Raw genomic sequence first — 17,816 nt, 5'->3', positions numbered from 1 at the left:
AAATACAAGATCTTGCGCCTGTTGACATTAGGCAAAACTATTTCCAGTGGTGTGCAGCACAATTGATGACTTTGTCCCATTCATTACTACAGCCACATTAAGTTCTAGAATTAATCTCAATTGGATTTTTTGAAGTAGTGTTTTAATCCTTTGAAATGAATGGGCTTTAGCAATGAATGGGGGCTGTAGCTATTAATGGGGGGAAACACAGCACAGACTGGTTAAGTAGGTTGACCATATTATCCCTTTAACCTGGGACACTCATGAATTACACAGGTTCTGTGGCTGCCTAAAACCAGGTGAAATGCAGGCTTGTAGTCAGCCAGCCACAGAACCTGTGTAATTCATGAGTGTCCCAGGTTAAAGGGATAATATGGTCAGCCTAGGTTAAGTTACTTGTGTGAGCAAATAATGGGTATGTACCAAATGTTTTTCCATAGACGAGAATGAACATCGAGAACCTTGCCATGATTTGAACGTACTAAAATTAAACAGTATCCAAAACACTGCACCGCCATTTGCGCAACAGTGTTAAAGTTTAGTTTATCACTGTATAAGGTTGGCAATGCACTATATTTTCTCTGACGTCCTAGTGGATGCTGGGAACTCCGTAAGGACCATGGGGAATAGCGGCTCCGCAGGAGACTGGGCACAAAAGTAAAAGCTTTAGGACTACCTGGTGTGCACTGGCTCCTCCCCCTATGACCCTCCTCCAAGCCTCAGTTAGATTTTTGTGCCCGGCCGAGAAGGGTGCACACTAGGGGCTCTCCTGAGCTTCTTAGTGAAAGTTTAAGTTTAGGTTTTTTATTTTCAGTGAGACCTGCTGGCAACAGGCTCACTGCATCGAGGGACTAAGGGGAGAAGAAGCGAACTCACCTGAGTGCAGAGTGGATTGGGCTTCTTAGGCTACTGGACACCATTAGCTCCAGAGGGACCGAACACAGGCCCAGCCTCGGAGCTCGGTCCCAGAGCCACGCCGCCGGCCCCCTTACAGAGCCAGAAGCAAGAAGAGGTCCGGAAAAATCGGCGGCAGACATCAGTCTTCAACAAGGTAGCGCACAGCACTGCAGCTGTGCGCCATTGTTACTCAGGCACACTTCACACTCCGATCACTGAGGTGCAGGGCGCTAGGGGGGGGCGCCCTGAGCAGCAATGTAAAACACCTTGGCTGGCATAAATACACCACATATAACCCCCAGGGCTATATGGATGTATTTTAACCCCTGCCAGAACTCACCAAAAAAGCGGGAGAAAAGGCCGCCGAGAAGGGGGCGGAGCCTATCTCCTCAGCACACAGGCGCCATTTTCCATCACAGCTCCGCTGGAAGGACGTCTCCCTGACTCTCCCCTGCAGTCCTGCACTACAGAAAAGGGTAAAAAAGAGAGGGGGGCACTAATTTGGCGCAGTTTTGTTACTAACAGCAGCTATAAAGGGAAAAGCACATTTTATAGTGGTATTCCTGTCTATATATAGCGCTCTGGTGTGTGCTGGCATACTCTCCCTCTGTCTCCCCAAAGGGCTTGTGGGGTCCTGTCCTCTATCAGAGCATTCCCTGTGTGTGTGCGGTGTGTCGGTACGATTGTGTCGACCTGTTTGAGGAGGAAAATGAGATGGAGGCGGAGCAATTGCCTATTATACAGTTGTCACCCCCTAGGGAGTCGACACCTGAGTGGATGAGCTTATGGAAGGAATTGCGTGACAGTGTCAGCTCTTTACGACAGACAGTTGACGACATGAGACAGCCGGCTACTCAGCTTGTGCCTGTCCAGGGGTCTCAAACGCCATCAGGGGCTTTAAAACGCCCGTTACAAATGGCAGACACAGACACGGATACTGACTCCAGTGTCGATGATGAGACATACGTGACTTCCACTAGGGCCACACGTTACATGATTGAAGCAATGAAAAATGTATTGCATATCTCTGATAATACAAGTACCACTAAAAAGGGTATTATGTTTGGTGAGAAAAAACTGCCTGTAGTTTTTCCTGTATCCAAGGAATTAAATGAAGTGTGTGATGAGGCGTGGGTTTCCCCCGATAAAAAACTGATAATTCCAAAAAGGTTATTGGCATCGTACCCTTTCCCGCCAGAGGATAGGGCACGTTGGGAAACACCCTCTAGGGTGGATAAAGCGCTCACACGCTTGTCTAAACAGGTAGCACTAACCTCTCCTGATACGGCCGCCCTAAAGGAACCTGCCGATAGAAAGCTGGAGAATATCCTAAAATGTATATACTCTCACACGGGTGTTATACTGCGACCAGCAATCGCCTCAGCCTGGATGTGCAGTGCGGGCCTGGCGTGGTCGGATTCCCTGACTGAAAATATTGATACCCTAGATAGGGACAGTATATTACTGACTATAGAGCATTTGAAGGATGTATTTCTATATATGCGTGATGCACAGAGGGATATTTGCCGACTGGCATCAAGAGTTAGCGCGCTGTCCATTTCTGCAAGAAGAGGTTTATGGACGCGGCAGTGGTCAGGCGATGCGGATTCTAAAAGGCACATGGAAGTATTGCCTTATAAGGGGGAGGAGTTTTTGGGGTAGGTCCATCAGACCTGGTAGCCACGGCAACTGCTGGAAAATCCACATTTTTACCCCAGGTAGCTTCTCAACCTAAGAAGACGCCGTATTATCAGGCGCAGTCCTTTCGGCCCCATAAGGGCAAGCGGGCAAAAGGCGCCTCATTTCTGCCCCGTGGCAGAGGGAGAGGGAAAAGGCTGCAACAAACAGCCAGTTCCCAGGAACAAAAGCCCTCTCCCGCCTCCGCAAAGTCCTCAGCATGACGCTGGGGCTTTACAAGCGGACTCAGGCACGGTGGGGGCCCGTCTCAAGAAGTTCAGTGCGCAGTGGGCCCACTCGCAAGTGGACCCCTGGATCCTTCAAGTGGTATCTCAGGGGTACAAATTGGAATTCGAGACGTCTCCCCCTCGCCGTTTTCTAAAGTCTGCTTTACCGACGTCTCCCTCAGACAGGGAGGCAGTATTGGAAGCCATTCACAAGCTGTATTCCCAGCAGGTGATAATCAAGGTACCCCTCCTACAACAGGGAAAGGGGTACTATTCCACACTATTTGTGGTACCGAAGCCGGACGGCTCGGTGAGACCAATTTTAAACCTAAAATCCTTGAACACTTACATACAAAGGTTCAAATTCAAGATGGAGTCACTCAGAGCAGTGATTGCAAACCTGGAAGAAGGGGACTATATGGTGTCTCTGGACATCAAAGATGCTTACCTACATGTCCCAATTTACCCTTCTCACCAAGGGTACCTCAGGTTTGTGGTACAGAACTGTCACTATCAGTTTCAGACGCTGCCGTTTGGATTGTCCACGGCACCCAGGGTCTTTACCAAGGTAATGGCCGAAATGATGATACTCCTTCGAAGGAAGGGAGTTTTAGTTATCCCTTACTTGGACGATCACCTGATAAGGGCAAGATCCAGAGAACAGTTGGAAGTCGGGGTAGCACTATCTCAGATAGTGCTGCGCCAGCACGGTTGGATTCTCAATATTCCAAAATCGCAGCTGATCCCGACGACACGACTTCTATTCCTAGGGATGATCCTGGACACAGTCCAGAAAAAGGTGTTTCTCCCGGAGGAGAAAGCCAGGGAGTTATCCGAACTAGTCAGAAATCTCCTAAAACCAGGCCAAGTCTCAGTGCATCAATGCACAAGGGTCCTGGGAAAGATGGTGGCTTCTTACGAAGCAATCCCATTCGGCAGATTCCACGCAAGAACCTTCCAGTGGGATCTGCTAGACAAATGGTCCGGGTCGCATCTTCAGATGCATCAGCGGATAATCTTGTCACCAAGGACAAGGGTGTCTCTTCTGTGGTGGTTGCAGAGTGCTCATCTTCTAGAGGGCCGCAGATTCGGCATTCAGGACTGGGTCCTGGTGACCACGGATGCCAGCCTGAGAGGCTGGGGAGCAGTCACACAGGGAAGAAATTTCCAGGGCTTGTGGTCAAGCCTGGAGACATTACTTCACATAAATATCCTGGAGCTAAGGGCCATCTACAATGCTCTAAGCCTAGCAAGACCTCTGCTTCAAGGTCAGCCGGTGCTGATCCAGTCAGACAACATCACGGCAGTCGCCTACGTAAACAGACAGGGCGGCACGAGAAGCAGGAGGGCAATGACAGAAGTTGCAAGGATTCTCCGCTGGGCGGAAAATCATGTGATAGCACTGTCAGCAGTGTTCATTCCGGGAGTGGACAACTGGGAAGCAGACTTCCTCAGCAGACACGACCTCCACCCGGGGGAGTGGGGACTTCACCCAGAAGTCTTCCACATGATTGTGAACCGTTGGGAAAAACCAAAGGTGGACATGATGGCGTCCCGCCTCAACAATAAACTAGACGGGTATTGCGCCAGGTCAAGGGACCCTCAGGCAATAGCTGTGGACGCTCTGGTAACACCGTGGGTGTACCAGTCAGTGTATGTGTTCCCTCCTCTGCCTCTCATACCCAAGGTACTGAGAATCATAAGAAGGAGAGGAGTAAGGACTATACTCGTGGCTCCGGATTGGCCAAGAAGGACTTGGTACCCGGAACTTCAAGAGATGCTCACAGAGGACCCGTGGCCTCTACCTCTAAGAAAGGACCTGCTCCAGCAGGGACCCTGTCTGTTCCAAGACTTACCGCGGCTGCGTTTGACGGCATGGCGGTTGAACGCCGGATCCTGAAGGAAAAAGGCATTCCGGATGAAGTCATCCCTACCCTGATCAAAGCCAGGAAGGATGTAACCGTACAGCATTATCACCGTATTTGGCGTAAATATGTTGCGTGGTGCGAGGCCAGGAAGGCCCCTACAGAGGAATTTCAACTGGGTCGTTTCCTGCATTTCCTGCAAACAGGACTGTCTATGGGCCTAAAATTAGGGTCCATTAAGATTCAAATTTCGGCCCTGTCGATTTTCTTCCAGAAAGAACTGGCTTCCGTTCCTGAAGTTCAGATGTTTGTCAAGGGGGTACTGCATTTACAGCCTCCTTTTGTGCCTCCAGTGGCACCTTGGGATCTCAATGTAGTTTTGGGGTTCCTAAAATCACATTGGTTTGAACCACTCTCCACTGTAGACTTAAAATATCTCACTTGGAAAGTGGTAATGCTGTTAGCCCTGGCTTCAGCCAGGCGTGTCTCAGAATTGGCGGCTTTATCCTATAAAAGCCCTTACCTAATTTTTCATACGGACAGGGCAGAATTGAGGACTCGTCCTCAATTTCTCCCTAAGGTGGTTTCAGCGTTTCACTTGAACCAGCCTATTGTGGTACCTGCGGCTACTAGAGACTTGGAGGACTCCAAGTTGCTGGACGTAGTCAGGGCCCTGAAAATATGTTTCCAGGACGGCTGGAGTCAGGAAATCTGACTGGCTGTTTATCCTGTATGCACCCAACAAGCTGGGTGCTCCTGCTTCTAAGCAAACTATTGCTTGTTGGATGTGTAGTACAATTCAGCTTGCACATTCTGTGGCAGGCCTGCCACAGCCAAAATCTGTAAAAGCCCATTCCACAAGGAAGGTGGGCTCATCTTGGGCGGCTGCCCGAGGGGTCTCGGCTTTACAACTTTGCCGAGCAGCTACTTGGTCAGGGGCAAACACGTTTGCTAAATTCTACAAATTTGATACCCTGGCTGAGGAGGACCTTGAGTTCTCTCATTCGGTGCTGCAGAGTCATCCGCACTCTCCCGCCCGTTTGGGAGCTTTGGTATAATCCCCATGGTCCTTACGGAGTTCCCAGCATCCACTAGGACGTCAGAGAAAATAAGAATTTACTTACCGATAATTCTATTTCTCGTAGTCCGTAGTGGATGCTGGGCGCCCATCCCAAGTGCGGATTGTCTGCAATACTTGTACATAGTTATTGTTACAAAAATCGGGTTATTATTGTTGTGAGCCATCTTTTCAGAGGCTCCTCTGTTATCATGCTGTTAACTCGGTTCAGATCACAGGTTGTACGGTGTGATTGGTGTGGCTGGTATGAGTCTTACCCGGGATTAAAAATCCTTCCTTATTGTGTACGCTCGTCCGGGCACAGTATCCTAACTGAGGCTTGGAGGAGGGTCATAGGGGGAGGAGCCAGTGCACACCAGGTAGTCCTAAAGCTTTTACTTTTGTGCCCAGTCTCCTGCGGAGCCGCTATTCCCCATGGTCCTTACGGAGTTCCCAGCATCCACTACGGACTACGAGAAATAGAATTATCGGTAAGTAAATTCTTATTTTAAATTCCCTTCAGAAGATAATGGTAGTTTTGATAAAGCCTGGTACAGATGGCTGTAGACTCTCTGCACCCTCTCTAGCACTTTGCTGTAGGCGATTATATTCCGCTACTGTATATAACTTTCACTTCTGATATTATGATGCTCTTTAAATTCTACATAATGGCTAAATCTTGTACATGCTTCATTGGTTTTTTGTTTTCAATCTGTTCTATTCAGCACATGGTAATATTGTATTATGAAAATGTATGGAAATTTTTTGTTATTTTAATTTTTACCCTACAGACATTGTTAACTTTTCTTTTAGAGAGTCAGGAACAGGGTGTGCCCACACCTATGCATACAGCTGTATATATGGGTACAATTCTTTTTGATGCAGAATATTACACAGGTGCTTAATAATGCAACTGGCATATTATCTAGGGTGATGCCTAGATTTGAGCATCGTAGGTGTTTTTATATGGTTTATGCTTATCTGTTTTATTTCCTTTCCTTTCACAGATAACCACACTGACATGATGGAAGTTGATGGAGATGTAGAGATCCCATCCAGCAAGGCAGTGGTATTACGGGGCCACGAGTCAGAAGTGTTTATTTGTGCTTGGAACCCAGTTAGTGACCTTCTGGCCTCTGGGTAAGTCCTTTTTATTTACTTACATTTTTGTTTTTGTTTTTCTTACATAAATTCAATTTAGCAGTATAATTTGCTGGATAAGAAATTTCTTAAAGAGAAGACAATATTTTAAAGTGCTGAACAGAATTGAGGCATCCAGTGCTGTTAAGTGCAGCATGATGGGATAGGGATTTGTAATTAATATGAACAAAATGCTGTCCACAACTGGACAATCTTTATTATTAAAGGAGGAAGGTGTGACATTCGAGTCTGGTGCTACTGTAAATGGAAAGCTAACAGATTACAGTTTCTGGATGTTATGGTTGGTATTGGGATCCCGGCGCGTGGGATGCTGGCAGTTAGAGTACTGACAGCAGCATCCCGGCGTGTAGGATCCCGACACCTGTTCAGTAAGTATACTAACCCCCTATCCCCCTAACCCTCCTAACTGACGCCACAGTGTATGTGGGCACTTCTTTCTTAGTGCATGCTAATGAGTTACTGCATATAGTACATTACAGACATTACAGTGGATTAGAGAGTTGGTAAAACATGATCAATAGTGTATTCACTTTTGATCTGTGCAAATAATATAAACAATGGCATATATATTACTGGAAAACACTGTTCTTCTCTTTATAGCTGCTTTTATCGATTTATATACTGATTTCCAAACATACTAAGGCGGCGACCATTATTTGTGTATCAGGTGGGACCCATATTGGCCCCAGATAATAGCTTGGACTCTTCGTGCATGGATTCAACAAGGTCCTGAAAAAATTCCTGAAAGTCTTGTGCAGGTTGACTTGATAACATCACACAGATGCTGTACATCAGGGATGGGGAACCTTCGGCCCTCCAGTTGTTGTTGAACTACACATACCAGCATGCATTGCTACAGGTTTGCTACTTAGCCATACTAAAACTGTTGCAGGGCATGCTGGGATGTGTAGTTCAACAACAGCTGGAGGGCCAAAGGTTCACCATCCCTGCTGTACATTCATGCAGCAAATCTCCTATTGACCACATCCTAATGCTGTTCTCTTGGTTTAAGATCTGGTGGCCGTGGAACCAATTTGAGTACATCGTGTTCCTTTTCATGTTCATGGAACCTGCTTGACACTAAGGGGTCTATTTATTAAGCCTTGGATGAAGATAAAGTGGCTGGAGATAAAGAACCAACCAATCATCTCCTGTCATTTTCCAAACACAGCCTGTGGCATAACAGTTAGGAGCCGATTGGCTGGTACTTTATCTCCAGCGACTTTATCTCCAAACAAGTCTTAATAAATAGACCCCTAAGTTTTCTTTGTGACATAACATGTTATCCTGCTGGAAATCGCCATTAGAAGATAGGTAGGCTGTACAGGGGTACATGGGGAGGAACAATACTCAGGTAGGCTGTGGTATTTGCACAATGCTCAATTTGTATTACACCGTTATATTACCGCCAAAAGCATTTGACTACCATCTTCATGTCCCATCTGAAATAAAGATATGTCGGACTAGTCAACTGTTATCCAATCTTCAGCTGTCCAGTTTTTGGTAAGCCTGTAGCCTCTGTTTCCTTTTCTTACCTGATAGAAGTGGAACCAGGTGTGGTATTCTGATGCTGTAGCCCATGGGCTTCAAGGTTCAACATGCTGTGTGCTAAGAGCAATGCTCTTCTGCATACCACTGTTGTACCGCAGGGTTATTGAGTTACTTAATGTTAACTTCAAGTCTGTCCATTCTCCTCCAACCTATCTCATTAACGAGGGATTTTCATTTATAGAATTGCAGCAAGCTGACAGATTTTTGTTTTGCGTACCGTATACACGACATACTGCTGTGTGCGTGAAAATCCCATTAGTCTGAAATTTCTGAGAAACTTGATCTTGTCTGCATGTGTTTATGTATGGAGTTGCTGGCACACAATTTGCTGATCAGTTATTGGCAATAAGTAACAAGTGTACACAACAGAGTGGCCACTGTGTGTACAGATTGATTTGGTTCTTTTGTGACCAGGAATAGTTTACTTTGTGACTGAAACTAAGGTTGCTATATTGACATATCAGTAAGTACACCACAAATACAAGAATCTCAATTTAAATGAAATGTAATCTTTCTAGGTACAGCTCGTTAATGTATATCCAGAATGGTTTTTATGGGTTTTTTTTTTAATGTAATCTTTGTCTGAAACTTCTTCATTCCCTAGGTCAGGGGATTCAACAGCCAGGATATGGAATCTAAGTGAAAACAGTACTAGTGGGTCAACACAGCTGGTTCTCAGACACTGTATACGAGAAGGTGGACAAGATGTCCCTAGCAACAAGGATGTAACCTCTTTAGATTGGAATGTAAGTAAAGCACTTTTGTGACAAATATGTAGCCCTTTTAACACCACCTTATTTCTTTTTTTATTTAATCTGAAGCTATTTTGTCATTAGACATGGTTAGCGCATCTCTGTGCTGTTTTCAGCTGCAGTTCTCCTAGCTATATTCTTTAAGTTATGTATTTCTCTTACGTCCTAGAGGATGCTGGGGTCCACATTAGTACCATGGGGTATAGATGGGTCCACTAGGAGCCACTGGCACTTCAAGAGTTTGAGTGTGGGCTGGCTCCTCCCTCTATGCCCCTCCTACCAGACTCTGTTTAGAAAATGTGCCTGGAGGAGCCGGTCACAGCTAGGGGAGCTCTCCAGAGTGTCTCTAGTAAAAGTTGTCTTAGAGTTTATTATTTTACAGGGAGGCTGCTGGCAACAGCCTCCCTGCTTCGTGTGACTAAGGGGTGGGGAAGGGAGTAGAGTCCGCTCTGTGGGGTCTGAGCCACTATCTCCGCTGACAGGACACTGAGTTCCTGAGGGTGCTGATCGTTAGCTGCTCCAGGCGACCGCTCAGTCCCGCAGCATGCCACCACCCCCTTACAGAGCCAGAAGACTTCGGTGGCGAGTGAGTCACCGCCCCCCCCCCCCCCCCCCCCGGCAAGCGGGTAGCCGGCGTGAAGATGGCGGCAACAGGGTAGGGAGCGCAGTACTAACTGCACTCTGGGGCTCAGCGGTACATAGTGCGGCGCTGTGAAGGGCGCCCTGAGCCAGCGCCTATACCCTACACTGGACAGCAAGCCGAAGCGGGAAGCCGCGCCATGTCCGGGGGGTGGAGCTTCTCCTCAGAGCGGACCCACCAGCGTTCAGCGCCATCTTCCTGCCTGCAGTTCCTGTACACAGACACTGACAGGGAGAGCTGTCCCTCCAAGTAACTCCAGCTATCCTGTGCGGTACCAGGGGGTTGTAAAAGGAGGAGGAAGGCTGTGTAAAGTCTTTGTAGTCTATTAAGGTACACAGACAGCGCTGGTAGTTTCATTAGTTCTACCTCAAAAAGCGCTGTGTGTGGGTTGGCTCCAATATCTGTCTCTCTCTATGGCATACTTGGGGGGGACGGGGGGGGGGGGGGGGACTTTGTCTGACATTTCCCTGTGTGTGTGTGTGTGTGTGTGGGTGTGGTGTTTAATATCTCACATAGCCATGTCTAGGGACTCTGTGTCATATGCTGCAGAAGATGTTTCCTCTCAGTAGGGATCCATTCCATATACACAGGATTGTAATGCTTTTGTCTCTGAGCCCTATTGAACCTGAGTGATTAAAACCTAGTAACATAGTATCTAAGGTTGAAAAAAGACAATTTGTCCATTGTGTTCAACCTGTTTGAGGTCTCCTATACAGTTTATTTTAGTACTAGTTATTTTAGTTTAGGACTAGATATATTAACTATAATACTTGTCTAGCACCATATCCCTGAATATCTTTATCCAATAGGAATTTATCTAACGCATTCTTAAAGGTGTTAACAGAGTCCGGCGTTGCCACACTCTCAGGCAGGGAATTCCAAACACGTATTGTCCTTACTGTGAAAAAACCTTTTCGCCTCATTGTGCGGAAACGCCTCTCCTCTCCTCTCCTCTAACCTAAGCGAGTGTCCACGTGTCCTCTGTGCTGATCTTATTAAAAATAGGTCCCTCGCAAGTTCTGTGTATTGTCCCTTTATATATTTTTAGATGTTGATCATGTCCCCTCTTAGTCTCCACTTTTCCAATGAAAACATGCCTAGCCTTGCAAGCCTTTCCTTGTATTCCAGCGTCTCCAGGCCCTTAATTAGTTTGGTCGCCCGCCTCTAAACCTTTTCTAGCTCCATGATATCCTTTTTGTAGTATGGTGCCCAAAATTGCACACAGTATTCAAGGTATGGCCTCACTAGTGATTTGTATAATGGGAGTATAACACACTCGTCCCTTGCATTAATTCCCCGTTTTATGCATGCTAATATCTTATTAGCCTATTTTGCTGCAATCCTACTTTGAGTACTGCTGCTTAGTTTGTTGTCTATGGGGTATATGCAATTGCTGGCGAATCGCGGCAATTTTTCGACCGTTTTTTAATTCGACACAATTCGACCGTCGAATTCCTGCAAGTGGGTGCCGGAATTCAACATATTCAATAAAAAACGGATTCGACAGTCCCGCTGTCGAAAAACGGCCGATTTGACGGATTTTGATTAGATTTAAAAAAAACGGGGAAAAAACCCGAAAAAAAATTGCGTGGGGTCCCCCTCCAAAGCATAACCAGCCTCGGGCTCTTCGAGCCGGTCCTGGTTCTAAAAATCCGGGGAAAAAACTGACAGGGGATCCCCCGTATTTTTAAAACCAGCACCGGGCTCTGCGCCACAGCCGGGGGTCTCTTTTATACAGCGCCCTGCGGCCGTGGCATTAAATACGCAACTAGTCACCCCTGGCCGGGGTACACTGGAGAAGTGGGGACCCCTTCAATCAAGGGGCCCCCCCCCAGCCACCCAAGGGCCATGGGTGAAGCCCGAGGCTGTCTCCCCCCCCCCCATCCAAGGGCTGCGGATGGGGGGCTGATAGCCTTTTGAAAATTGTAAGAATATTGTTTTTCCCAGTAGTACTACAAGTTTCAGCAAGCCTCCCCCGCAAGCTGGTACTTGGAGAACCACAAGTACCAGCATGCGGGAGAAAAATGGGCCCGCTGGTACCTGTAGTACTACTGGGGAAAAAATACCCAAATAAAAACAGGAGACACACACCGTGAAAGTAAAACTTTATTTCACACCTGCCGACACACATACTTACCTATGTTGACCCGCCGACTGGCACGTCCAGATCATAATCCACGTACTTGGCAAAAAAAAAAAACGAACACCCGGACCAGGCGGACTGAAAGGGGCCCCATGTTTACACATGGGACCCCTTTCCCCGAATGCAGAGACCCCCCGTGACTCCTGTCACAGAAAGGTCTCTTCAGCCAATCAGGAAGCGCCACTTCGTGGCACTCACCTGATTGGCTCTGCGCGTCTAAGCTCAGACGCGCATTGCACAGCCCCCTCCATTACTTTCAATGGTGGGAACTTTGCGGTCAGCGGTGAGGTCACCCGCGGTCAGCGGCTGACCGCGGGTTACCCCACCGCTGACCGCAAAGTTCCCACCATTGACACTAATGGAGGGAGCTGTGCGATGCGCTGTCTGCCAGCTCAGACGCGCATACTGCCAATCAGGAGAGTGCCACGAAGTGGCGCTTCCTGATTGGCTGAAGGGACCTTTCTGTGACAGCAGTCACGGGGGGTCTCTGCATTCGGGGAAAGGGGTCCCATGTGTAAACATGGGACCCCTTTCAGTCCGCCTGGTCCGGGTGTTAGTTTTGTTTTTTTTGCAAAGTACGTGGATTATAATAAAAGACCACAGGACACTGGATCAGGTGAGTATAATTTTATTTTCAGGTACACCGTGGATTCTACTTGGACAAGTGGACAGAGGTCGGCGTGTGAACATAGGTAAGTATGTATGTGTCGACATGTGTGAAATAAAGTTTTACTCTCACGGTGTGCGTGTCCTGTTTTTATTTGTTTTTTTTTTTCAGTAGAACTACAGGTACCAGCGGGCCCGTTTTTCTCCTGCATGCTGGTACTTGTGGTTCTCCAAGTACCAGCTTGCGGGGGAGGCTTGCTGGGACTTGTAGTACTACTGGAAAAACAATTTTCTTTCAATTTTCAAAAGGCTATCAGCCCCCCATCTGCATCCCTTGGATGGGGGGGGGGGGGACAGCCTCGGGCTTCACCCCTGGCCCTTGGGTGGCTGGGGGGAGGACCCCTTGATTGAAGGGATCCCCACTACTCCGGGGTACCCCGGCCAGGGGGGACTAGTTGCGTATTTAATGCCACGGCCGCAGGGCGTTGTATAAAAGTGACCCCCGGCTGTGGCATTATCTACCCAGCTAGTGGAGCCCGATGCTGGTGTAAAAAATACGGGGGACCCCTACTCTTTTTGTCCCCCGTATTTTTTGCACCAGCACCAGGCGCAGAGCCCGGTGCTGGTTTTAAAAATACGGGGGATCCCATGTCAGTTTTCCCCCGGATTTTTAGAACCAGGACCGGCTCGAAGAGCCCGAGGCTGGTTATGCTTAGGAGGGGGGACCCCACGCATTTTTTTTTCTGATTTTTACCATTCCATTTAAAAAAAAAAATTTAAAAAATGTAATTCTATTTTTAAAAATATATAAATAATACTTGTGCCTCCAAAATAGACAAACCAAGTACCTAATCCCTTCTAATATAAATAGATATGCTATTACCAATTAAAAAAACACAAAAAAAAACATGTTTTTAATTTTTTTTATTAGATTCCGCCAACAAAGTGTGGCGGATTGAAAATGACGAATTTACTGTCTAAAAGCACTGTTGTCGAATTTACAATCTTCAATTGAATATACTTTTGTCAAATTGCCGCATTTGTACCATTGCAGAAATGTCGAATTTGACAAATGTCGAATTTCAAAAAGTCGAATTTTGAAAGTCCGTTTTTTTGACAAAGTACTGAATTGCATTGTCGAAATTTTTTTTGGGGCGAAAATGTCCCGTTTTTCGACATTTTCGGGAATTCGACCGCAATTGCATATACCCCAATGTAAACACCTAAGTCTTTTTCCAGTACAGAATCTCCTAATATTACTCCATTTAGTATGTACGGGTTATTTTTATTCTTGCTACCACAGTGCAGTACCTTACACTTGTCTGTAATGAATCTCATTCTCCATTTTGCTGCCCATGCTTCTAGTTTAACTAAGTCGTTCAGAAGAGACTCTGCATCCCCCTCCGTATTTATAACCTTACACAATTTGGTATCATCAGCAAAAATTGACACCATGCTCTCTAGACCTACTGTTCGGTCGTTAATGAAGAGGTTGAACAATAGTGGTCCGAGTACAGACCCTTGCGGCACCCTACTTAGCACTTTAGTCCAATTTGAAAAAGATCCATTAACCGCAACGCGCTGCTCCCTATTATCTAACCAATTACTGACCCAAGTACATTTTGTACTCCAAAGCCTTATTTCTTGTAGCTTATAGATAAGTTGCATGTGTGGTACTGTGTCGAAAGCTTTGTCAAAGTCTAGAAATATTACATCCACCACCTTACCCTGATCAAGGTTCACACTTACTGTTTCATAAAAGCCAAGTAGGTAGGTTTGACATGATCTGTCCTTCACAAATCCATGTTGGTTCCTTTTAATGACCTTATTGGCTTCTAGGAACCTTTGAATACTATCCCTTAGAATACCTTCCAATACTTTCCCGACTATGGATGTAAGACTAGCTGGACTATAATTACCTGGTTCAGCTTTGCTCCCCATTTTGAATATCGACACTACCTCTGCTATACGCCAGCCCTTGGCAACCATACCTGATTAAGCTAAATCAATGAAGATCAAAAATAGTGGTATTGCTAGTTCAGCATGCAGCTCCATAAGAACCCTTGGGTGATTCTATCGGGACCGGGCGATTTATTAATCTTTAATTTTTTTAATCTGTGAGACTACCTCCTCACTAAAATAAGCATTTAGCGGTGTGACATTATCTTTGCTGAGATTGTGTGTTAGACCCTGCATTTAGTCCTCTCTGGTAAATACCGTTGAAAAAAACTCATTTAGTTTGTTCGCTATGTCATTATCATTTTTTATTAAGACTCCCAACTTGTCTTTTAAAGGGCCTATACTCTCCTTCTTTAATCTCTTGCTGTTGATGTATTTAACTTCTATCAAAGGAATTATCTCTCAGATCTCTACTAGGGTAGCTAATACTGAGACTGAAACTCAGGTGTTGAAGAAGTCTATAGCAGTTTGGTCAGGCTCTGTCCCTATTCCTGCAAAATCCCCTAGCATGTTCCCACAGAAACGTGCACTTGCCATATTATGCAAGATGACACGGATACTGATTCTGATACTGCAGACGGTGATGGTGAGGTGCTGAGGGGGGTGGCATGCCTTACTAAGGGGGTGCAGCTCATGATTGAGGCCATTAGAGATGTGTTAAACATTAATGACAACACACCTGAGCAGGTTGAGGAGGCTCACTTCATTGACAATAAGAAAGCCTCGCTAACCTTCCCGCATCTAAAGAATTAAACGCTATATTTGGAAAACCCGGAGAAAAAATTCCAGATCCCAAAAAGGGTTCTGGTTGCTTTTCCCGTCCCTGAGGAAGATCAGAAAAAATGGGAAAACCCACCCATTGTTGACGCATCTGTCTCCAGACTGTTTAATAAGGTGGTTTTACCTGGCCCTGGATCTACCTCGTTAAAAGAACCGGCTGATCGTAAGATTGACACTATGCTCAAATCCATTTACACTGCTTTAAGGGTGGCGTTAAGGCCCACTATTGCCTGTGCATGGATTTCTAAAGCCATAGTAAAGTGGTCAGGCACATTACTAGAGGATTTGGATACAATGGATAGAAGTGACATTGAATTGTTTTTACGTAACATACAGGATTCTGCGGGGTTCATGGTGGAATCCATGAAGGACCTGGGTACGCTGACTGCACGGATATCTTCCATGTCGGTCATAGCCCGTAGGGGACTCTGAAATAGTCTGCAGACGCAGAATCCAGGAGAAGTGTCTAGAACCTACCCTACACAGATCAGGCTCTATATGGGGATGCGTGGATTTCCACGGCAACCGCGGGTAAGTCGCATTTCCTTCCCTCTGCTACACCTTCTACGAAGAAACCATTTCCTTCAGTTGTGCCGCAGTCCTTTCGGACTGCTAAGGCAAAAAAGTCCAAGCCTCCTACCACTTTCTTTAGAGGTGGTCGGGCAAAATCCAAAAAGCCTACACCCGCAGGCTCCCAGGACCAGAACTGCTTCCGGTTCCTCAAAATCCTCAGCATGACGGTTGACCTCAAAGCCTGGAGGATGGGCTGTGGGTGCGAGACTCAGCCGTTTCAGACACGTCTGGGTGTCGTCCGGCCAGGATCCCTGGGTACAGGATATTGTGTCCCAGGGGTACAGACTGGAGTTTCAAGAACTCCCGCCTCACTGATTCTTCAAATCAGGCTTGCCAGCTTTGCTGACAGACAGGGCTATCCCACAGGAAGCCATCCTAAAATTGGAAAAGTCACAGGTCATTGTCCCAGTTCCACCTCGTATTCAAAACAAGGGTTATTATACCTCACCTGAGGGTATTCAAATTCAAAATGTAGTCTCTCAGAACAGTGATTTCAGGTCTGGAGGAGGGAGAGTTTCTGGTATCCCTGAATATCAAGGATGCGTACCTCCACATTCCGATTTGGCTGCCTCACCAGGCTTATCTCAGATTTGCACTGTTAGACAGTCACGATCAATTCCAGGCACTGCCATTCCGCCTCTCCACAGCACCGAGGGTGTTCACCAAGGTGATGGCAGAGATTATGGTTCTCCGCAGACGGGGTGAACATAATCCCATATCTGGACGATCTGCTGATAAAGGCATAGTCCAGGGAGACGTTGTTGCAGTCCATTGTTCTCACGACTCATCTGCTCAGGGAACACGGTTGGATTCTGAATCTTCCAAAATCCACATTTGAAGCAGACCAGGAGGTTGTCTTTTCTGAGAATGATCCTCGACACGGAAGTGCAGAGGGTGTTTCTCCTGGAGGAGAAAGCGTTGGTGATACAAACAATGGTCCGGGATGTCCTGAAGCCAGCCTGGGTTTCGGTTAATCAGTGTATTCGCCTTCTGGGGAAGATGGTGGCCTCTTATGAGGCTCTACAGTACGGAAGGTTTCATGCTCGGCCCTTCCAACTGGATCTCCTGGACAAGTGGTCGGGATCTCAACTACACATGCACCATAGAATACGTCTGTCGCCGAAAGCCAGGATTTCACTCTTCTGGTGGCTGCAACTACCTCACCTTCTGGAGGGCTGCAGGTTCGGGATTCAGGACTTGGTCCTTCTAACCATGGATGCAAGTCTTCAAGGCTGGGGCGCAGCCACTCAGGGGGAAACCTTCCAAGGACGGTGGTCAAGCCTGGAATCCAGCCTTTCAATAAACGTTCTGGAACTAAGAGCCGTCTGCAACGGCCTTTTCCAAGCGGCCCATCTTCTGCGAGATCGAGCCATTCAAGTGCAGTCGAACAATGTAACGACGGTGGCTTACATAAACCGACAGGGCACAACGAAGAGCAGAGCTGCAATGTCAGAGTTAACAATCATATTTTGGGCAGAAAAACACGCGTTGGCGCTGTCAGCAATCTTCATTCCGGGAGTAGACAACTGGGAAGCGGACTTCCTCAGCAGAAGGAGTGGGGACTCCATCCGGAGGTGTTCGCAGAGGTAACAGATCTTTGGGTTGTACCTCAAATAGATATGATGGCCTCTTGTCTCAGCAAGAAGCTTCGGTGGTATTGTTCCAGGTCGAGGGACCCACAAGCTGTGGCGGTGGACGCCCTAGTGACTCCGTGGGTGTTCCAGTCTGTGTACGTGTTTCCTCCACTGCCACTCATTCCAAGAGTTCTCAAACTCGTAAGGAGGACAAGAGTTCAGACAATCCTCATTGCTCCGGACTGGCCAAGAAGGGCTTGGTTTGCAGATCTTCTGGATCTACTGCTAGAAGAACCGAGGCCTCTTCCTCTTCGGGAGAACCTGCTGCAACAGGGGCCATTCGCTTATCAAGAC

General features: G+C 46.9%; 1 protein-coding gene across 7 annotated transcripts in view; it reads left to right on the top strand.

Annotated features, from left to right (window-relative positions):
- The window catches only part of TBL1XR1 (TBL1X/Y related 1), a 358,018-nt gene that overhangs the window by 318,199 nt on the left and 22,003 nt on the right, over positions 1–17,816 (top strand). For all 7 annotated transcript variants that reach the window (XR_010175932.1, XM_063916293.1, XM_063916294.1 and 4 more), the window contains exons 7-8: positions 6,731–6,863; positions 9,040–9,181. Coding sequence is in view for 6 of the 7 variants with exons in the window: in XM_063916293.1 (XP_063772363.1) it covers positions 6,731–6,863; positions 9,040–9,181 (275 nt within the window). In the remaining variant the exon portion in view is untranslated. The remainder of the gene's footprint in view (positions 1–6,730; positions 6,864–9,039; positions 9,182–17,816) is intronic.

This window comes from Pseudophryne corroboree, chromosome 4 (genome assembly GCF_028390025.1).
Source record: "Pseudophryne corroboree isolate aPseCor3 chromosome 4, aPseCor3.hap2, whole genome shotgun sequence".
Lineage (NCBI taxonomy): Eukaryota > Metazoa > Chordata > Amphibia > Anura > Myobatrachidae > Pseudophryne > Pseudophryne corroboree.
Note: the sequence above shows the minus strand (reverse complement) of the source record. Positions and strands in the feature narration are given on the sequence as shown.